Genomic DNA, 22,753 nt, shown 5'->3' on the forward strand with positions numbered 1-22,753 from the left:
GCGTTTGCTCAATCATGGGAGGTTGCATATGTTCCACCTGGGCTACCAGAAGCCGATTCATGCAGCGCTTGATTGTTTGGATACCAACATGCTGATTGCTTCTTACCTTGCTTGTTTTCAAAAAAGCGCGACGCTGGAGTAGGATCTTCTGTTCTGCAGCGCGCACTTTGTTCTTTTTCTGTTCCCTGTTCTGCCTAGATTCGACGATTCCATGTACGCAATAAATTCACCTCATGCAGCTTAACGAGGATTCCGAGTTTCCTTTCTTCTCTGTTCTTGTTTCTCGTTCAACCTCTCTTTACGTCTTGGATTCGGATCATTGTTTTCCTTTCGTCTCAAAGCAGCGGGTGTTTACGGGTGGATCAGTGGTCGTGTACGAAGACAGGAACGAGGATAGGGCTGATATTGAGATAACAGCAACATTATGCACAACTTTCTCTCTCTCTCTGCACAGCAGCTCGAAGAATTTTTACTCTTCTCTGACTTTTATCAACATACCTTCCATACAAGGCATCTGATGCGAAGATCGTCGCATCGGATCGAGTTACTCACCGCCGATCACACAGCATCAGGAAGGAGTTGGCGAGTTTGTTATGGTTCATCGCTGATCGTTACCTCAACCAAAATGTAAAGTGCTCCACTCTAACCACTCCTTTGCTTATATCCAGGTGTCAAATCTTGCAGATCCGAGTTAGTCCTCGGAGCCTCGTAGTGGTACAAGCACAGTTTTACACGAAGCACACCAACAAAAACTCTGGAAAGTGAAATTTGATTCTTAGACCTTCTTGGCCTAGTTGCTCTTCCCCTGCTGCTAACAATAAGCTTTATTCTACATCTTATGCACGGAAGAGTTGCGGGACCATCTTCTGAACGTCTTGCCCTTGTAGTAGAACAAGATGCCGAAGAGACACCACAGCAACACCAACGAGCCGTTTGTCATGATCGGCGGGATGAAGCCAGCTTCTTCGACCCAAGGAGTGATGAATTTGGAGAAACCATAGCCCCAGACGTTCTTGTTGACCGTGACAGCAACGAACAGAGGACCAGCTACGGGCTTGTACGAGTCTACGGCGTAGGTGGAGACGATGGAGGGGATCGAGGCGACTTGGATGCCGGCGGCACCGAAGGCGATCACGACGATGACTTGCCAGGGCCATTTTCTTTCCATGCCGATGGCGGCGACAATGTTGCCGATGTACATGATGATCACGTAGGGGATCATTGCGATCAGACGCATCTCGGGCTATAAAGTGTTAGTTGAAGCTACACATGATAGGTCTCAAGTTGTCTTTTCTTACCTCACGGATACCTCCATTCTTCTTTGTGGCTCTAGCCGCTACCCAATCACTCAGCTTTCCGGACGAGGCCAGACCGATTATGGCACCAATGAGAATAGCAAAGTTGAAGAATCCAATGCTTTCGGACGAGAAGTTGTAAGGTGGTGCAGCGAAGGCCTGGGCTTGGGTCAAGTTGAGAGTCAAGAAACTGGAGCAAGACCACGAGCAAACAAAGGCGGCGAATTCGACAATAGGGAATGCGAACAACTTCCAGGGAAGCCAGAGATCGTTGATCATGCTCTTGAAGGGGTGGTCATTTGGCTGCCATAGCTTCCATTGTGCCTTCGAAGGGTAGCCCTTGCCGAGGAAAGGATCGCGGTCTGCGGTCTTGGTTGCTGAAAGGCCAGGCATGCTAGTCCTGGTGTCGATCTGCTGGATCTCGATATCTTCGACATGACCGCCTGAGAGCTTATCCGGCACTGGCAGTGTTGAGTTGCTGTCATCGAAGTTGCGAGTAGTGGTAGTCGGCCCAGGAATCTCGTGAGGGTGAGGGCGATGATATTTGGTCTCAGGGAAGCAGAAGATGACCATCAGGAGTGATACGGCGACAAGGCCAACATTAAGCCACCAGAAAGAGCGCCAGCCAAGACGATCTGACATGACACCGGAGATGATTGGAGCCACCATCAATGAACCCATGTATGCTGTCCAGTAGACAGTGTTCTGGAAACCACGGTTGTGAAGGAAAAAGATGTCAGCAATGACGGCAGGTTGAATAGACTCGGCAGGTCCAGCACCAAGACCGTTAAGCACACAAGCACCCATGAAGGATCCATATGTCTGGGCTCTAGCTCTCCAGATCATACTAGCCAGACACATCAACTGACTGGCAATGTACACCACTCTGCGACCGAAAGACGAACTCAATGGCACCCAGAGGAAGTTGCTGAATCCAAGGACCAGAATGGAAACACCTGTGAACTGTACAGCATCTGCCAAAGAACAGTCAAACTCTTTGATATAGTATCCAAAGGCAGGAGCCAGGGCTAGAGGTCCAAAGCCTTGGCTGAAAGAAACCAAACTGCTTGATGTGATAGCGAGGAACTTCCATTTCGTAGACCAGTTCAAGGGGTCGTGAGGGTCATCTGAGGGTTGAGGGACAAGAACACCACTATGGCCTTTTACAAAGTGGTGGGTTCCGACATCGGCCATAATCTGTTTTTACACGTCTCAGCAAACAGTTCTTGGATTGTGGTGGTGGAAGACGATGTACCTCTGTGCCAGGCAAGATCTCCTGGCCAAGCTCCTCCTCGATCTGATGCAACTCTGCATCGTTATAGTTCATCTCCATCTTGACTACAGCTGGGGGGTTTTGACCCAATCGATCAAAGATGTGTAGAAGCTTCTGTCACACTAGACGTTCGGGGATTAAATGGACGAAGATCAAAAGTCTGTCGCAGAGACAAAATTGCAGTAAGGGTTGGACCAGAGAGAGGAGTGGAGGTCTTCGCATGCAGCAAGCATCCCAACTTATATCTCGACCCCAGCCTCAGCTCTTTCGAAGAAGCAAACTCCATACATGCAGTCCGTTGTCCAATCGCTGAATTGCACTGTAACGGCAGATGCGAGAAAGAGACCTCCTAGAACGCCACCATGCGTGCGGGGAATGGGGACCCCACGTGCACGGTGGTGGAAGGCGTCGATCCAACAAGCATTTCCAAGCATTTTGCCTGTTCTCCCCAGACTTCCTCCCTTCTTCACCGTTTCTGGGCTCGTTTGCTCTGCCATTTTCTGATCACAGCTCTGCCGGGCCTGCTGGGCTGGCACAGTAAGCTTTTCCAGGCGTACGGGTTTGCTATGGAATCTGGATCAAGTACATGGTCACTGTTCTCGGATCCAGAACACGGCAGTTGTGCTTGGGGCAAGTACGATGCAGAATGCGCGGGGAAGTGCGCAATACTCCGTTCAACTAGACCATTCTCAGATTAACCGCTCTCCACGGCAGTTGCAATTTTGGATCTGGGCCTCTAGGGTACGAACGCGAGATTTGGAACTCCTTCAGGTCAATCAATGACTCCAAGATGACACTGGAATACAGTAGGGCAGAAAAAGCTATCACATGGCTGGTATAATCGATTCGCGGTTGTTCTTGCTTGAGGGTATGATATTGGTTGATGTTCGACGTGTTGCTCACGGAATCCTCAAAGACAAGAACACGACAGTCGATCAGACCATATAATTCCTCCACCTCTGTGTTGAAGTACGGGGTCTTTGAATATCATGCGATGTATCAAACCTTAAATACGCACCGGATACGAATGCCTGATTGCCGCAAAACTGGCCTTTTTAAGACTGTAATTGCCAAAGGAACTTGAATTTTTTAGACTACTGGCGCACGGCACGGTTATATACCAAATCCGCCAAGCAATGGCTTACTCCGGCTTCGTAATAATATCCTCCCCTACTTAGACTAAAGCACCTACTTTAGTACCGTTGCCAGTATTAATAGAAATTAATAATATAAAGGAAACAATTAGTTAGACTTTAAAGAAGCCTTAGTTATATAGCTTATTACAGCCATAGGTAACTTCTCCCTCTATAACTTTTTAGTTATAGCTATAGGAAACTTCCTCCATCTATAACTCTTAGTTATACTTCTAGAAAACTTTCTTTATCTACAACTTTTAGTTATACTCCTAGAAAACTTCCTTTGTCTATAACTTTAGTTATAGTTATAGGAAACTTCTCTATCTGCAATTCTAATTATAGTTAGGAAATTTGCTTCTATTACTTATAACCTACTATTAGAATCTTCTTTCCTACTATAATAGCTATTACATCTTCCTATGTCTCCTCCTATTTCTTAATCCTCCTTTGTTATATTTATTATATCTAATTTCACTTAGCTAGGTAGTAGCCTTAGCGCTAGCAACTTCTATAATGATCTTAGATTATTTTTTACATGCTCCTTCCCTTATAACGATAGTATACTTCGACTTCTTACCTACTAGCATTATAAGGAGTACGCTCCGAGTTTCTTACTTCTTAATTTTACGCCTTAGTTACCTATAACTCCGAGTTATAGTTACTAGCTTATAAAATTTCAGGTATAAAACCATCCCTCCTATCTAGTTTAAACCTTCTCTATAACATTAACATCTAACTTAATTAAGCTTCTTAAACTTGCTTAAGTACTTCCACTTCTTCTTCCTTCTTTAATAGTTGCATATTATACTACCTCTTACATACTATTCTTCTCCTTCTTTATTAGTTATAGCAACTTCCTATTACTTACACACTAATTTTCTCTTTCCTATTACTTATAACTCGCTTCCACTACGCGCGCGCTTTATAATAGCTTCTTTATACTCTTTACATTACTTTTCTTACATTCTATAATAATGTCGGTATCTATTATACGCCCTACTACTAGTTTTCTTACTAGAACTAGTAAGTATAGTAGTAATAGCGGCGGCAAGCCTCTTTATAAGCCTTTAGGTAAGGGTAGTCCTAAGGGACATTATACTATAAAGAAGGACTTAGACGATGCTCGTAAGTAAATCCTCTAACTTTTACAACTTTATTATAGCCTTTTCTAACTTCTATAATAGGCAAAAAGTCGCGCAAACTCGATCTCTGCTTCGCTATTTAGGCCCTCTTATTTGCTCTAGCCCTAGCTAATATAGGCGAATGCTATAATCTTAGAGTTACATTCGAAAACTTCCTAGATTGTAATAACCGTTAACTTCTAGAGCCTGTTTACAAGCTAGTCTTTAGACCTAATAAGTTAGATATATATAAAACTACTAGTGCTTATGCCTTAACATCTCTCCTTAGCTATACTTCTTATAGAAGAACTATTAACTCTAGAAATAATGCCTACGATAATTATAAGAAAGGTTCTAGTTACTTTGCTAACTATGTCACTATTAATAGTCCTAACGAAGAACTTTTTTCTAGAGCTTGCACTAACTATACCTTTCCTAACTACTATAAGAACTGCTCCTACTATAGTAGCGAAGTACTTAGTCCTTCTAGAGCTCTTATTATAGCTATTCCTATAATACCCGCTCTAAGACGTCGTTAAGATGTTTAGGTTATTATTTCCCCTACTTCTCCTTAGGTTATAACTAAACATCGTCGTATAACTAGCTCGAGCGTAGCTACTTCCTTAGTTATAGACTTACTAAGTAATATATCCCTTAGTTAGGTTCCTCCTATAACTCCTTCTCCTATAACTCCTAGATACTCTTATAGTTACTCGACTCTAGTTGCTAGCCCTTCTTCTATAGCTATAAGTAGTAGCTCTCTAATTCCTAACATTACTTACGATGCTATTCGTAACTTATCTCTTATAGGATAGGTAGAATACCTTATCGATTCTATTAGAGGTTAGCGCGATAGCTACTACACTACTTCTGCCTAGTCTTCTAGTAACATAAGAATTAACTTTAAGATATTAGTTAACCTAGTCTATATTATAACTCGCCGTCTAGATATTCGTAATACTATCTACGCTTAGGACATCGACGACTTCTATCTAAGTACTATAGGTCCTTACGACTATATAACCTTAACTTCGTATAGTTAAGCAGCTCTAGGTACTAACTTAATTTGCGCCTATGCACTACTCTTCTTATAGCTAGAGTATAAGGAATAGTAGAGAGCTCGTTATAACCGTCGCTATAGTAGCGAGGCTCGCGAGTAAGTTATAGAGTAGATTTTAAATTAGGGATATAGTTATAGGGGTGCAACTATAATTTTAGTTAATTTTTAGGGTTTTTCCTTTATTGTAGGGAGGTTTTTATAATCTTTTTAAGGTAGTAGAATGTTACTAACCTTCTTTTCTTTTTAATTTATACTAATAGTTAGGCCTTCTACCTTATTATAGATAACTAGTAGCTAAAAGTAGCTTATAATTAACATTTCCTTACTTAATTTACGTTCTAAACTTCTTTATAGGAGTTCTTCTTATATGTAAGGAATACTAGTTCTTCTTAGTAGCTTTAGAGGCCTTTAAGACGTCCGTTATAGTAGTTATAATTAGTACTAAGTCCTTTTCCATGTTTGCAGATTCTATTATAGCAGCTTTCTACTACTAGTAGCGGCTAAATTCATCTCTTAGCTTATTACTATCTTCGATTTTCTTTTATAACACTTCTTCTTAGTATTGCTTATGCTACTTATCTACCTTTATAAGGGCTTCTTAGATAGTAAGCTCTACTAGGGCCATCTAAGCGTCCTCTTAGCTACTAGACTTCCTATTAGCTTTTAGTCTTTTTAACTTATAAACGCCATAGGAGATCTTAAGGTCTTCGACCTTAGTTGTAGTCCTTATAACCTTTTCTCCCTCCCTTACTAGGAATCTTCGTATACCTAGACGATAATTAGATCCTAGGGCGAAATTCTATAGTCTTCTCTACTTAGCTTCTAATAGAGTAGACTAAGTCTTAACATTAGGGACTATTAATTCTTTACCATCTAGTGCATTAAGTACTAATGAACTAGTCGGTTTAACCTATAACTTCTCTACTAATAGATTCGGACAGTTTTAAAAGCTTGTTATACTTATATAATTAGCCTTTATAAGCCGATTGCTATAAGTTAAATGCCGTAATACTCTTCCTTTAGGAGTTTATAAGGCATACGTGCCTAACTAATGTGCCTTTAAGATTTTGTAAGGCCTAGTCCATTTCGGAACGAGTTTAGTTAGTTTTAGGTTTTATAATAAGACCTACTCGTTCTCCTTAAAAGTAGGTCTAGCGTGCTTCTTAAGTATTTAAGAGTTAATAAGCTTTACATAGATCGCTTGTTATAAGAGCTTCTTATTTATAAGGTGCCTTACATGTTTTATAACTATAAGTCTCTTCTCGTAATCTATAATAGTAATATCTAGCAGTCGAGGCTAGTTTTCATCCTTAGGAATACGTAGATGACGGCTATATAGTAGATAATATAGGCTAAAACCTATACTAGAATGCATGCGAGTTCTATAATAGAAGACTACTTCTAGTAGGAAGTCTTCCTACATTATAACTTCGTTTCTAATATATATTCTAGTTAGAATAGACCTAAGAATACTATTAAGGTTCTCGTTTTTACTATTTACACATAGGTGATAAGGGGTAGATAACTAATACCTTATCTTAAGCTTATTATAGAGATGTTGCAACACTCTAGATACGAAATTAGCACTATTATCTAAAAGAATTTCCCTTAGTAATCTATACGCGTAATAGATCTCCTTATATATAAATTTAGTAGTAGTTTCATCATCTATAGATATAACTACTTTTATAATAGGCTAATTTGTCGCATAATCGATAGTAGTAATTACATACTATTTTCTACTAAGAGAAGGGAGTATAGAGCTAATAACGTCTAGTGCCTAGCGTTCGAATAGTTGCAACTCTATATTAATTTAATAGAAGCGTGTCTTATTCTCCTTACTACTCTTTTTCTAAGTAATCTAACAAATAGGATAGTGCCTACTAAAGTACTAAATGTCCTTTTTAATAGAAGGCCACTATGCTCTAGATTCTACGTATCTAAGTAAGCTAGAGGAGCCGAAATGGCTATAGTTATGATGTATATAGTCTAGGAAATCTGCATGGAATTCCGGTATAAGATATAGTGTAACTCCCTTATTATCTAGTAGAATATATTATAACTCTAGTATTCCATTATTGTTAATGACTACGTAGTTAATTACTTTTTCTTATACTAGTTTTTGCAAGTACTCTTCTTCTAGAAGAGTACTAGATAGTTAAAAGGTAATTATTGCTTCTATAAAGTCATTTTCTTTGTCCGCTTAGAAACGCATAGTATTAATACGCTCTATAACATTTGTAGAAGTATTCCCTATGAAATTAGGGCGCCATAATATAGCGTTAGGGATAATGGCTTCTAATCCTTTCCTATATCGAATCTCGATATCATACTTAGAAAACTCCTTAAACTACCTTATAACTCGCTTGCTTAGGGTTTTCATAGTTTATAAGTACTTTAGACTTTTATGATTAGTTAGAATAACTATCTTATGTCCGTTTTAAATGTACATAGTCCATATGCATAATGCTTCTTTAATTGTAAGTCCTTCCTTCTTATAGATAGGATAATTTAGTTCTATAGCTTTTAATTTACGTCCACTAAATGTAATAGGATGTAACTTATTATCCTTGCTATTTTGGTATAGAATAGATCCTATTGCCTATTCCGAAGCGTTAGTTTTAATCCAAAAAGGCTTTAAAGTGTTAGGTGCAACTAGAATAGGTCTAGTTATAAGGGTCTCTTTTAACTTATTAAAGGAATAAGTGCACTATAAGTTCCACTAAATAGGTCTCTTTTTTATAGCGCGAAGATTTACATCTTCTTCCTTTAGTAAATCTAATAGAGGGGCTATAAGCTTTATAAAGCCACAAATATAGCGGCGATAATAACTTATAAGTCCTAAAAACTAATAGACTTATCACGTAGTTTAGGGTGTAGGCTAGTCTCGGATGACTTTAACCTTATCTTATATAGGTTATGTATAGTTTAGCGTAATAAGATGACTATAGAATTTAACTTCTTACACTCCTACTATATACTTCTTAGTAGAGGCAAATAGTTACTCTTATTGCAACACTTAAAAAACGTTGTATAAGTGTTTTATATATTCCTTCTCGGTTTTAGAGTAAATTAGTATGTTATTAAGATATATAATAACTAATTTTCCTAAGAAGGGACATAGGACTTTATTTATTAATGTCTAGAAAGTTATAGGAGCGTTATAGAGGCTAAAAGGCATAATAAGAAACTTATACTTTCCTTATCGAGTATTAAACGTAGTCTTTATAACGGAGTCTAGATCTATTAATAGTTGCTAAAAGCTAGAAACAAGATTAAGCTTTATAAACTAAGCTACTTTAGCAAGTGCATCTAAGCAATCTTACATAAGAGGTAGAGAGTATCCGTTCTTTTTCGTAAGCTTATTTAGAGTATGGAAATCGATACATATTCTCTACTTATTACTAGGTTTTAGTATAAAGAGAATAGGACTACTCTATAGCAAAGAGGATTCCTAGATAAGACCTCGTTATAATAGTATATCTATTTACTTTTGCTATTCTTATAACTATATTAGATTTAACGAATAGGCCTATATGTTCGTCGGCTTCGCGTCTCTAGTATTAATTAAATAGACAATGTCTCTTTTCTTCGGCAGTCTAGTCGGTAGTTCCTCTCTAAATATAGATGGATACTATTATAGGACTATAACGAAGATAAGGAGCGTTATAATAGTAGGTTTACTATCCGGCTCCGGACTAGAAAAAGCACGTAGTGCTATAAGTAGTAAGGGGGCTCTTCTTATACTAAGTTATCTATTTGTTATAGGGTTAGTAAGTGTATATAGTAGTTCTCGTTTATTCTTAACTTTTGCATCTTATAATATAAAGATCCTAGAGTGAGATTTAAGAACGTAAGTTATAAGAGTATCTTCGTATAATAGTTATACTATGCTAACCTGCTAATTAATTATAGGGTTATGTCTTATAAACTAGGATAGTCCTAGGATAATATCGTATCCTTTAAAGTCTATAAGTCGCGCTTTAAGAGTTCCTAACTAGTCTCCTAAGGTATAAGGTAACTTAAGTCCTTCCTTTATTATAATAGTTTGCCTATTCGGCAAAACGATTAACTTTATTATAATAGGGATAATAGAACTCTTCTAAAAGGTTCTAGCCTTTAAAGCCGATATGTAAATACTAGATGCTATAGTATTAAGTATAAAGATAATCTTATAGACATTGTTATGAGGTCTAATAGTTCCGTATAGCGTAAGAAGACCGCTATCTAGGGTAGTAAAGTATTTAGTCTCCTCTTCCGGCGAAGATCTAGCGGTTACGTTTATATCTATACTTATAACTAGGTTCTCTTCTTTATTAGAGGCCTTATAAGGTAAGGAAGTTACCTTAGTTATAACCTTACCTACTTGTTTTTTAAACAGCATTCTCTAGCATAGTAGCTAGGCTTATTATAGGAATAGTAAGTAACTTTTAACTTGTCCTATCTACCCTTTCCTTTACTACTACCCTTGCCTTTCTTCTTCTTACCTATTACATTAAGGGATTTGACAATTATATTTAGGTTCTTACTTTAGTTCTTTCTTCTATGACGGAAATAAACCTTGTTAAGAGTAATAGCCCTATTAATGTAATTATCTTTTAGGGTATTTAAGGGTAAATAAAGCTATATGTCTAGAGCATCTCTTACATCTTCTCGAAGGCTATCCCTATACCTTCTAAGAAAAGTTTTAGGAGATAAGATAGGGATAAGTTTATGCAAAAGGGTTTGTAAGTCCCTTATAAAAGCCCTAGCTAAACTAGTCTATCTTATATGCTTAAATCGTCTCTTTTTAATTTCCATCTAATCGAGATCTATATAATAGTACCGGATCTTTAATAATTAGGCTACAAAAGAATTAACCGTAAGGTGTTCTTACTAGCAATCGAATAGATCCCCTTCTAGATAGGAAGAAGTAAGGCAGTTCTTTTCGTTGTCCTATAATGGTCTATAAAAGATAAAGTCCTCTTGCAAACCTATCTAGTTTTTAAGTTAGGTGATCTAATTATCTACTTCTTTATTTTTCATCTTTTCCTTAAAGGTAGGAGGTTTCTAAATGGGTACTTTTAGACGATACTCGTGCTCTTTAGTAGTAGTTGTAAAGCTAGAAGTAGGAGGAGTATCTTATTATATTAGCTCTAGCTATAGAGGAGGTAGAGGTACCTATTATAGGGGCGGTTATAGACTAGGTTAGTTCCTTGCCTAATATTCTACATATTCGGCTTCTTAGTTTAGGCGGTTCTACTCTATACGATAGAGGATCTTAAGTAGTTCTTTATAGGTTATCGACGAAGGGTCTCGAGGCTCTTAACTAGCTTATTACGGCCTAGTTATAGGTCCTCTAACCGGTTAATAGCTAGTTATAGACCTCTCTAGCTAAGCGTAGCTAGTTATAGGGTCGTAGTGGAGATCGGGTTCTATTAGAATGTAAGAGAGTTATATAAGTAGGGAATATAAAGAAGTTTTAAAGAGGCTAAAGTACTATATTAGTAGTACTATGCTATCCGGTCCCCTTATAAGAAGGGATATCCTTCTTATATTAATTAGAGTTCCTCCGGCTAGAAAGACTACTCGGATCTATCTTATAACTCCTTATAGACGCATATTTATCTTTGGTAGAATAGAAAGCTATAAGCTTAGCTTAAAGATAAATGCCTTATTACTCTTATCCTTAAAGTTATAGGGGTCGTAGCTAATTATAAGAAAAGTATAGTTACGGACTAAGGGAAGCTAATATTAGCTTACTCTTATAACTATATTATATCCTTATAACTCCTATAAGTTAACTAATAAGGAGCGTAATAGTAATGCCGGCGTCGTGTAGGGTCGAGATAGTCGTAAGTCCACCTTTTAAGGGCTATAGAGGGCACCCTAGGCTGTAGAGGCCTTCTAGAGCTTAGCTACTAGATGTAATTGCCAAAGGAACTTGAATTTTTTAGACTACTGGCGCACGGCACGGTTATATACCAAATCCGCCAAGCAATGGCTTACTCCGGCTTCGCAATAATAAAGACCTTAAAATGACGCTCATGGGGTGACCCTGTCAGTATCAAAAGCCAATTGTCAATTCAAGATTCACGATTTCACATGAAATCCCGCGGTCGTTGCTACATTTGGAGGTTGCAATCCCGACAGGTCAGCTGCTGGAAAATCAGTCTGGTGATTGAAACGCAAAAGGCAATACTAGACGACGGCAATCGCTGACTTACGACCATCCATAGCCGAGGTCATGATTACCATAACCGACACCCAAGGTTATCTCTGGTTTCAATGATGAGCTACGAGTTGAGTGTTGGGAGTCACGGTCGCACGTCGTACCGATCAGGGCCCGACCAGGAGAGGCATTGCCCATTTGTCTTGTGGTGGCATTGCGGAGGCCTTGTTTATTATGCTTCAATCGGTGGGTTCCTCCATGGCGAACTGCTCAATATCTAGCTGTTTGTAATACACAAGTAGGATTGTTAGGCATTCGTTGAGAGACTGAACACGAGAGACTCTCAAAAAGGGTTGTCCAGTTCCTTGCTGAATCTGTGCTGTTACACGCTGACCAGCCGTGAGTCTTCAGACTTGATGAGACGACGCTTCATCCCCCTGCTCCTGTCTGCTTTGCTCTCCGTGATGACCCCTTTCTTAGACACTGAGTCGCAGACAGCTGCTTTTATGTTTGCTTAGTTCCATACCTCCATCCTATCGCGCGTAACTGCTCATTCACTACCCATGTCGCTCCTGCAATGCCAACAAATAGGCTCAAAGTATCGCTCGAATGAGCCAGAAGTCGATTGCACAGCACCATGGTGATCGAGCTGCTTTGTGTGAAGTGAAAAAGAGCTTTAGACATCCGTGCAGTGCGCATATTAGCTGCAAGATTCATCGTCACAAAGGGTTGTGACCAGAGCGAGACATAGCCATGAAAGGTGCACGAAGTGTGTCAGTCTCTGTATGTTACCTCGAGACAAACCTGTACGTGCAGAGTTGAGTGACAAACACCATATCGGCTCACCAAACATAGGCCGCTCCATCCAGCCGTACGCACTTGGCCAACTCAGATCGCACTGCGTCTCGTCGAACTCGCGCGTTCAGAACACATCTACCTGGCCATCCTCCGGCGCAGTTCAGGATAACGAAATGAAGATCCATCAAGAACCTCCTGATGTTGAGCAGCAACCCACGACAGAGTCCAAGTGGATCCCGATTGAAGATCTTCCAAATTACTACGCCAACCACAAGCCCGTCGGTCGCAAGTACCCAGCACAAACCCAGCTCGACTTCGAAAACCTTTACATCGATGACTCTCGCGATGAGATTTTGGACAGTGAGTCAGAAGCTGGTGAGAACGAGGAGGCTGCCAAGCTCGCAATAAAATCGACAGTCCAGTCGACTCGCAAGACCGGAGCTAAAGTCAAAGCCAAGGCGGATTTGATCCAGATGGACACAAGCAATTCGGACGAGGAAAATTGCAAGAACAAGACGAAGAAGAGAGAAAGTATCGAGGAAGCCAAGAAGAAGGATCTCCAGAGCAACGACCCTAACGGACAGAAGTACAAGTCATGCGACACCTGTACCTGGGCAAGAGTCAGATGTGTTGCAGGCAAGAAATTGAACAAAAATGGAGACACAATATGCCTTCAGTGCGAGAAACATGCCCGCCAATGCCACTTCAGCATCAAAGGACAGAGACCTGAAAAGCCATAAGCTACCTCGTCAGCACATCACCTTCCAAGCAATCATTCGTCATAGCTCTTCGAGATCGATGGTTTGCTTTCGATCTCAGTAAATCGCGCCATGAATCAGGAACAGACCGAGCCTTTGCAAGGAGGATCTGAAGAAGATGCTGACGACTGGTGAGATTGATTCTCGACCATGAGCGGGTGGCCGCGGCATCACATTACCATTAGGTACTGAGCCCACTGCTAGCACCTCTAGAACGTCATGGAATTGCAACAGACTTTTACACATGAATTGGGTGTACGTGTAGCGTGATGTGATCGCGACCCATCTTCTCGGCCATGCTAAGTGGTAGTTCAGTGGTAAGTCTCCGGCGCCATGATCTACTATTGACTGCCTCGGAGATTTCCACGTGTGCTGTGTTTACCCAAGATTATGGTTGTTGATCGGAGAGGTCTGGAGACAGCTAATTTTCTCATCGAGTCATCTTTACAGGTGTCTGCTCCACTTCATGATCAAGTTGACTCGTGACAAATAGAGGTGCGTGTCGATTCATGGCCAAGCTTAGCGGATTAGAGCAACTGCAATTTGTCGATAGCGTCCAATAGCTATTTGGTGTCTAGTATTGTGGACCCTCAGCTCTTGAATGGTGTACTCGGCCATCGCGCCGCCGGCTCGCAAGAAGCAAAAGCAGTATACCAAAATGGCCAGAGATGAGCTTCTACAGTTGAGTCGTGGTCAACTGACCATGAGTCGCATATTTGTGCCGAGTTTGGTTCGAGACTGGGTTGACAAGGGATAGAGAAACCATATGCTGAGAACGACGTGCTCGTATGAGTACGAAGTATGTTCCACTAACGATGATTGGTAGTTATTCGGATATGTCTAGTCATTGTCAAGCAGGAGATGTCGTGACTCGTGAGTTACAGTTACCGAGCTACCTAGAGTGGAAATATGAGCGAGAGCGGCCAAAAGTCGTGGAGGTCGTGACTGCTTCGTTCGAATCTTCTTTGGTTCCTCTCTCACAGATGCCCAACGAACGTCTTGATGATCGTTTGCAAAGGCACAAGACATTTGCCACCCTCTCGCTCTGCCCTTTTGCGTGAGAATCATTGTAGACGGCCGATCATGATTTCTTTCGCAGTTCTCAGTCATCACATCATGACGCCAACTACAATTGACACCAGAGATACTCCGTATTGACGATCTAATCATGGTAGAGGAGCTAGCATCGCTTGCTCGTCGTTAAGATAGGCTACATATCGATGTCATCAAGACCATATACTTGGGAACCTAAGGAAACGGTCATCCGACTTATCAACCTTGTCAATTGCCAAAGCCCGCCAACGGCTGGCATGTGTCTTTGACTCTTGACACTTTCCACATCGGCAAGAAACTTTGCGGTTTGCCTGACAATAATGTCTTCGAGAGTATCAAACCACAACTAGTGACGGCGTCCGTCCGCTCACCAGTCGCGTTTGATAGCTTCCTGGCTTCTTCGTGGCAACCAAGACTTCCAGATACGGGGCTGCTAGCCATGTGAAGAGAGCGAGGCAATCAAGCCTCACTCACCCAAAGTACGCAAGACAAAACATCCTGGCAGGGTATCTACTATCCCCATGAAGGTTATCAACTGCCGAGACTTTATGCAATATATTACTTTAGACCAGGGTTCATTCTTTGGCTCTCGTCCATGCGCTTCGACCGCAGTACGGCTGACGAGTCCAATGATCTGATCTACTTCGATAGAGCGAAGCGGTATTGGGAGAAGATCTTGCCCCGGACCTTTCCAACAACAGCTACCATGCGACGATCAGAGCGATGTGCATGTACCAACGGGTTGATGTAAGAGGGACATGAGACCGAGGTCAAAAGATGTATCAACTTTCTCTCCCAACCGAGTTGGTTTGACATGCCCAGCCCAGGGCTTTCAATGGAATCTTCTCTGTTGACATATCCCACACCTGTAACGTGTCTGTCACTCAAATCCTTTGATATCTAAGGCACTAGTGTGACAAAGCGACACACGGCAGAGGGTCCGCATAAATGAGAGCCCGCCCGCGCCTTGACCTTCTCGCTTGTGCGTAACGCCTTACGGCAGGTTATATTGTGGGACGATGAGCCGTGCGTCTGGGCCCCACGCACGCTTTGACCGTCTGTTCCACAACGAAGTGGTCTGAAGTCTATTTGCAGCCTACAGTCCGCAGACCTGCAGCTTCTTGAACCAGGTGTATGGTTTCCTCTGCTCCTGTTTGGGTCGGACCATGACCGAGATTGTACAAAGCGACATCAATGATGAGATTTGAGAATTAGCAATATCTATGAGCGCAAGATCTAGGCTTGGCAGTTTTTGTCTGGAAATGGCTGCTTGGCTAACTGCAATGCAGACGTTCGATGAAACTGATGTAGTCATCTATGCAACAGCCAGAGGCTTTGCCGTTTCATGAGTATAAGCACGAAAACCTCGAGACCTACACCTGTCTTTCTATATCTGGCAGGTGCGAGGAACAGGGCTTCTACCTATGGAAGCCTTGCACTCACACTCCTTTTGCATTCGTTCCAAGAAGGATCAAGGTTTACGATCTCAAGAAGCGAGCGTTTCAAATAGCGCAATGACACCGTTCTTGCTTTTCCTTGTCTGGGAGAGGCAGTATAGGCTTCGTAATCACCGGCAGTTGAAGGCGCAGAATATTAAAACTTTGGTGTGTTGAGCTTGCTGCATTGAGCGGTATGTTGTAGATTCGTGAGAAGCATTAGTATATGATGATTGTGGTATAGACTTTGGTGTGTCGAAAAAACAGTGATCCCCAGATGGCGCCGGCGCTTGAAAATCCAAGAACAAAACAAATGAACAATTCGTGTGGGCTACACTCTCTCGTATGCTTGTGTCGCCCGTGGTGAGGTGTTGCCGGCTCCAAACCTGTCTTCATGCATTCTCTCCTCGTATTGTGTGTCGATCTGCACACTGTGTAGGATACCTCCATCGTGCAGTTTGTTCGCGCCAGGTACAAACTCTTCCTCGCTGTCGGTCCTAGAGAGACCACCCCATTGTGTGTCGGCATTGGATGCGCCTCCACGGATTGTGACAGTCGTTTTGACTGCTCCTTTGCTTGTGAAGTCTTCCAGTGGCGTTGCTCCGCTGCCCATGTAGGCGTGCGTTCCGATTCTGTTGCGCTTGCTCCAAGTCTTCGAGCCAGGTCCAGTTGAGCTCGAGATGCCCATGAAAGTCAGGAGACGCTGCAACAGTGGTCTCAGGGTGCCCAGGTTGCCAGCGGTGATGCCGATTCCAACCTCGACAGTAGTCCAGATGGCGACATCGGCAGTGCGCCAGAGGAACTCGCCCTTGTAGTGTTCCAAAGTCCAGACATAAGGTAGACGAATGATGGTCGCAGAACTTCCAACTGCAGCAAAACCGAGAATGATCGCCACGACGGCTTTTTGATGACGATGCATCTGCAAATCTTTGACGATGAAGATTGGTAGCACACCAAAGATCCAATCTGCCACCGAGTTCAAGGCTGAGACGACATAACCCGCAACGGAAAAGACTGAAGCGCTCATGCAACGTCCATGGTGATTGGGGTTGAGGTCCCACCAGAAAGAGATTGGGTGGCACTGGAACAGAACGATGAAGAAGTACGCGAGACCAAGCACGGCGCTGCAGCACATGATAGTCTTTATGATTAAGATATGCCATTTGTTGACGGCAATGCGTAGGAAGAAGAGTCCGATAGCGATTTTTAACATCGAGGTCGACAACGTGTAGAACAGCTCACAGAAGAACCAGTACTGCAAAGCTGGTTAGGAGACTGGTGTGCGTAGCGGTCAGTCTCGAACTTACCATCAATCCAATCTGGGCTGTTGCATCAGTCATGGTTGCACGGTGTCTGCCGTTACCATGTGCAAGACTACCGAGTTGACATGATAGGTAAACTGTGAAGAGGAGCAAAGTCGCAAGCATGGCTGCATCATCCCAGCCGACTTGTTTTAGTAATCGAGCTCTGCAACTAGGTCAGTGGTGAACTCATCGAGGACAGATGTTTGACACACTTTACATATACGCGTAATCCCACAGAAAGCCAAGAAAGAATGAAGAATAAGACGCATACCGCCAGGATCTGGGTGGACCTGTCGTACATTTTGGCGTCAATTGAAGTTGATGATGGTCAAAGAAAGGTCCTAGGTAGATGATCTATGATAACATGGCCTGAGAATACGACGAGAAGGAAGACTGGAGAAGAAATAGAGTTGTGGAAAGAAATCGGAAGAGCAAGGGACCAAAGGATTGGCATGAGCGATGGTCTATCGACCATATAAGTGACTAGGGACCTGGAAAACGGTCGGCTAGCTGCCGAGGTGCAGGTGCACATCCAAATGCAAATTGAGAATCTTGATGCCGTCTTTGTGGAGCTGCCCAAGGCCTAACGTGGTCGATAGCCAGTGAGCCACAAGCACCGGCTAGTCTTGTAAATCTCGCTACCAGTGCTACCGGCAAGCCTGAAGGCTCATGGCCCTTGCTCGCATCGTTTGCTTCTTGCGGTTGGTCAAGCCGCCCTTCTTACAGACGATCCTGAAACCAGACGCTTCTTGAGACCATTGCGGTCGTGAGTATAGCAAATTTGGCAGGGTCGATGACTCGAGCAATTCCATCTTTAGTCGCAATTCGGAAGGGCAGGTGGAGCGGGGGGTTTGGCCATGTCTCGGAAGGACCTTCCGCGCCTGCTAGACTGCGACATCTCCACGATTAATCATACCACCTATTGGCAAGATTGCGACTGTCCTCGAAAGACATAAGATTGTCCTCTAGCCCTTACCTGCTGTCTCAGGCGTCCTTTGCGGTTTTCAAGTGGCGTGACCGAGCGATATGTCGATGAATTTCTTCCAGAAGAACTCGAGGACGATACTCGGCAAATAACGTTGAAGCCGGCATTTCGAGCTGAGGACGGCACAACGCATCGTGTGAACTTGTTGGTTGGTTCCTTCCTGAATCGCTGTACCCACGACCTGCTGCTTCGTTTGACTCTCGAACTGGAAGGTCTTTGCGGTTGCCCGAGCATCAGATCCTCCAGACTTGTCAAAAATAACGTGTGCTAATTCCGAACTTTCCGACAATCCTCCTGTCGTGTCAACTGTCACATTCTTGCAATCAATGCGATACTGGTTTCAGAGACACAGGATAAGTCTCGGACAAAACATCGACATCTAGAAAGCTGTCGTCTCAAAATCAGGATCGTCGCTACTGTTCCGCCAACAGATCTTGCGTTCGTAAAGGCACAGTGTGACAAACTTTAGTATACGAGCATGAAGGATTTCGAGCACGGCTATCATCGGCTGATAGGCATCTGATCGGGGTGCAGCTGCTATCTCGTCGTCGCGAATTGTATGACTACAACCTGCATCAGATAAGGATATATATCACATATAGCTCCTTACGCCCATCCTACCCCTTTTACAAACCCATTGGCATCTGCAGATCTCAAAATCGGAAGAACAACTCAGCAAAAGAACCCTCAAAGATGGCATCCGCCGACAAACCCCACGCAGCTCCCCAACCAGCCTATCTTCCAACAGCAGGCAGCATTTTGAACGCTAACAAAGGCTTCTACGACTCCCTAGCCAACAACAAATCCAGAACGCTAAAGCAAACAATCAATATCCCACCTCGCTCTGCCAAAGCCTGGAAAGTGCCCGCCGGCAGCATTGTCCGCTTTTCGACGCCTGAAGGTCCTCAAGTCGGTGACTTGAACATCTGGAATCTGTCCAATCCGCGCGAGAGATTCTGGGCTTCAAGGACGAGACAGTTGCAGGCTAGTCATGTCACTGTGTACGATCGACTTTGGAGTTGCTTGCCTTATTTGAGACCGATGGTTACTATTATTGCGGACTCGCTGAAGGATTATGGCGTAGATCAGTGGGGAGGTAGATGTCACGATTTGCTGGGCACTCGCTGTGACCCATATGTGAATACAATGCTTACAGGCGATCAATATGACTATCATTGTCACTCGAACTTGACAAGAGCGGTAGTGCCATATGGTCTCACGTAAGCTACATATCATTGGCGGTTTCTAGCCTTCGTCGCTGACCAAGGGGGAACAGTGAATTTGACGTCCACGATGTCATCAACATCTTCCAAGTTACCGGACTCAATGCAGAGGGAAAATACTTCATGGAGCCCAGCCCAGCCAAAAAGACCGACTATCTCGAGTTCTTCGCCGAGCAGGATGTTCTGATGGCCTTATCTGCATGCCCTGGTGGCGACCTCAGTGCTTGGGGCTGGGGCGAAGGAGGAGCCGGCGAAGAAGGAGAGAAGAAGAGCATGCTGGACTGTTGCCGACCTCTTCGAGCCGAAGTCTACAGTTTGGACGATCAGTCGTTGCTACACGGCTGGACACAGTTCGAACCATCAAAGTATACTGGACTTCACGGCATGAAGGTCCCCGTTGGAGAGAATGTGTCTTCCTAAAAGAGAAAAGTTTCTACGTTCTGAGCACGGTTTGGCAGTTTCCAGCCTCAGCCAGAGAAACGAGCTATGATTTTGAGTTGAGTGGACAGCATGCCCTAACCCTAGCTCCTAATGGCCGGGTTCAGGAGTTTAGGTGGGCTTAATCGCCGTATCGATGTCGTGATGTTGTTGCTTGGCATATTTTCGGCCGAAATTCAGAGGAAGGTGGCAGGCGTTGACGACAGAAGTCTGTGTGTTGGCATCATGTTGGCAAAAGCACATGTTTGGAACAAACCTATAGAAGTTGACAACATGGATCCAATTAATCTCCGAGCGAGGCTGACTACCACATCGTGTTTGGCCCGAGCGCACCATCCTGTAGCAGGTTATCTGGTAATCTGCTGAGCTGATCAAGCCAGAACGTAGCATCAAAGTCATTGACCTGTTGTAGCTCGGTCCAAGCAGGTACGTCCGTGAAATGTTGGAGCTCTGAGTCTTCTGCATCTCCAGGCATCAACTCGGCGGCGAAAGGTGCAACAGGGAGCGTATACATAGATGGAGTTATCGGGAGCAAACTACCACCATCTTGACTCGGTGCGGATTCAGGGTTACTCAGATTGGTCGCGCTGGACGAGTCTTTGTGAAGTGAGCCTCGAATTTTGTCGTACAGTCGCTGTACTACAGGCAATGATGCTCGCGCGACTATGTTGGTGTCTCGTATATTGACTAGAATCGACAGAGCTTGCTGCACTTTAGACTCGATCAACTTGACGTGGTTCTCGTCTGGGTAGATGAGAGCAATCGCAGCAAGCATCATTGCTGCGTTGGTCGTGTAGAATCCAAAACCAAAATAGCTGTAGTGGTGTCTGCCCGAAAGTTCCATCAACACCTTTTGATTATCGATGGAACCAATTGCAGCTTTCATAGCGGCACTTCGACTCTGCGGATGCTTGGCGATGAAGGGTCGATGCAGCTCCATAATGACCAGATTCAGTTGACTCGAGGCCTCTTCCCTGTGCAAACGAAGGTACGGGAACTCAGAGTCTAAATGTGTTGCAGGGTTGTTCGGATCCAGATACGAGGGCAAATCGGTTAGCAGGTTGTTGAGCTCATCATGAAAAGTCCACACAAAGACATAGTCGGCGTCTTGTTTGTCTAAGCCGTGCTCGCGAATTTCATGGATCTTGCCAGCAATTTTGTAACGAAACAGAAGTAAAGAGAGGGGCGAGGGCGTGTGCTGGCTCTGCGGTATTGGCATCGTATGAGCAAGGTCATCTGGAAATGGTTGATCAATCGGCAGAATAACATCACAATCCTTTGCATTGATCATGCGTGGGCGGCCAAGATTCATCGCTGTTCCCGAATCCCAGCAGAACAAGTTGATCCAGACTCTTCTGCCATACTCTTGGAGCCAAAATTGCTCGAGGCTCTTCGAGGAGTTCGGGTTACCCAGAGCAGGACTTGGTTCACGATGAAGATTCAACTGTTGCGCTTGTCTGTGATCGCTGGAGTCAGGATAGTGAATGCTATCGATGGAGCAGATATCGACTTACCTGACTCCATCACTGGTAGCGTACCAACTTTCGATACCACGACCATTGTTCTTCAGCCAACACGCTCTCAGTAAATCATAATCGACGACAGTGATTGTGCCATTGTGTCGACCAAGCATCAGCATAAGCTCAGAAGCTGCATCGTTGTACCTCCAAGACATGTGAGCAGCTGATTTTGGGGTTGTCGCACCAAGTAAACGAGCGATCTCTCTGTCAGGTCGCATATACTGGAGGATAACGGCAAGCAATTGGAAGGAGAATGCCACAAAGTATGGAAGATTCTTGTCGATGCCAATCTGTTGCGGAGCAGGTGTCTGTACCACAGTTTTCCAGTCTTCGAGTTGCTTGTTCATATAGTATCTCTGACCAATATTGTAGCGCCAATGAACCTCGTCAAAGTAGTAGTTGAACGCTTTGGTCATAACATGAGGGTCCGGCAGCTGAGCAGCCAGAACCCAAAACTTAGAGCTGGGCTTGCTCTGACTAGGACTCTCCCGGAACACTTCATCATTTTCAAGTAACTGCAACGATTGTAAGTAGGATACTTTGAGTATGCAATAGTTGCGAACGAACCTTTTTCAGATCTGTGAAAGCAAGAACGTCGTAAAAAGAGAAAAGTGCAGTGCCATCCGGAGTTGGTTCCCAAGGAGGAGACTCGTCCTCGGCCGGAGCAGGTGAGCGAGATTTCGCTTGCAAAATAACGGTTTGTGGCCTAGACTGCGTATCAGATATAATGCTGTGATCGCAACTTGTTGTAGACCTTACAGTGGTTGCTCATATATGCATTTAGCAGCGACATTACGATTTACACAATTTTGGCATGGTTTTCTTCGGTCACACTAAGTCAAGGGTCAGTTCTGTTATCATTTCTCAACAGAATTGCCCTAGGCACCTTCTGCTTTCGTCTGTGACGTGATTAGAGTGGAAGATGTACTGTCAAGCTTGATGAAGATAGACTGACCTATAACATTCTAGGCATGCAGTTACCACACGCTTCCTCTTCGAGGGTGGTTCGGACGACGACTCTGCATCCGTGAAATTATTCATCAGAGCTGTAAGAAGAGAGATGGATAGTTCTTGTATCTTATCAAAACAAGAGCGTTCTTTCCATACGGGAGATCATCGGAGGGATCGATCCCTGCGTTGGCAACATCTTGTCACCAACTTCGTTTGTAAAACAGAACACACACCTAGTTGATCAAGGGAAA

At 43.3% G+C, this 22,753-nt stretch overlaps 5 protein-coding genes across 5 annotated transcripts; 2 read left to right on the forward strand and 3 right to left on the reverse strand.

The window, feature by feature from the left end:
• Positions 1–829: 829 nt before the first annotated feature.
• Positions 830–2,628, reverse strand: M437DRAFT_52108 (serine/threonine kinase 16; the record flags this gene model as incomplete). Its single annotated transcript, XM_041022300.1, has 3 exons — positions 830–1,243; positions 1,299–2,492; positions 2,551–2,628. The coding sequence occupies 3 exons, from the start codon at positions 2,626–2,628 to the stop codon at positions 830–832; spliced, it is 1,686 nt and encodes a 561-aa protein (XP_040878430.1).
• Positions 2,629–12,821: 10,193 nt separating this feature from the next.
• M437DRAFT_85860 (uncharacterized protein) lies at positions 12,822–13,574 on the forward strand (the record flags this gene model as incomplete). The annotated part of the gene is made up of 1 exon (XM_041028356.1): positions 12,822–13,574. One exon carries the CDS (start codon positions 12,822–12,824, stop codon positions 13,572–13,574), a length of 753 nt encoding a protein of 250 aa, XP_040878431.1.
• Positions 13,575–16,781: 3,207 nt separating this feature from the next.
• M437DRAFT_12186 (uncharacterized protein) lies at positions 16,782–17,686 on the reverse strand (the record flags this gene model as incomplete). The annotated part of the gene is made up of 3 exons (XM_041018651.1): positions 16,782–17,336; positions 17,389–17,546; positions 17,596–17,686. Coding segments are annotated over 3 exons (804 nt in total), but the record flags the coding sequence as incomplete, so codon positions are not given.
• A 1,377-nt stretch (positions 17,687–19,063) lies between these two features.
• M437DRAFT_51917 (uncharacterized protein) lies at positions 19,064–20,013 on the forward strand (the record flags this gene model as incomplete). The annotated part of the gene is made up of 2 exons (XM_041022264.1): positions 19,064–19,590; positions 19,647–20,013. 2 exons carry the CDS (start codon positions 19,064–19,066, stop codon positions 20,011–20,013), a joined length of 894 nt encoding a protein of 297 aa, XP_040878433.1.
• Positions 20,014–20,335: 322 nt separating this feature from the next.
• Positions 20,336–22,592, reverse strand: M437DRAFT_76553 (uncharacterized protein; the record flags this gene model as incomplete). Its single annotated transcript, XM_041026645.1, has 5 exons — positions 20,336–21,488; positions 21,546–22,066; positions 22,119–22,257; positions 22,311–22,384; positions 22,503–22,592. 5 exons carry the CDS (start codon positions 22,590–22,592, stop codon positions 20,336–20,338), a joined length of 1,977 nt encoding a protein of 658 aa, XP_040878434.1.
• Positions 22,593–22,753: the final 161 nt, after the last annotated feature.

The sequence above is a fragment of the Aureobasidium melanogenum genome (assembly GCF_000721775.1).
Source record: "Aureobasidium melanogenum CBS 110374 unplaced genomic scaffold scaffold_15, whole genome shotgun sequence".
NCBI lineage: Eukaryota > Fungi > Ascomycota > Dothideomycetes > Dothideales > Saccotheciaceae > Aureobasidium > Aureobasidium melanogenum.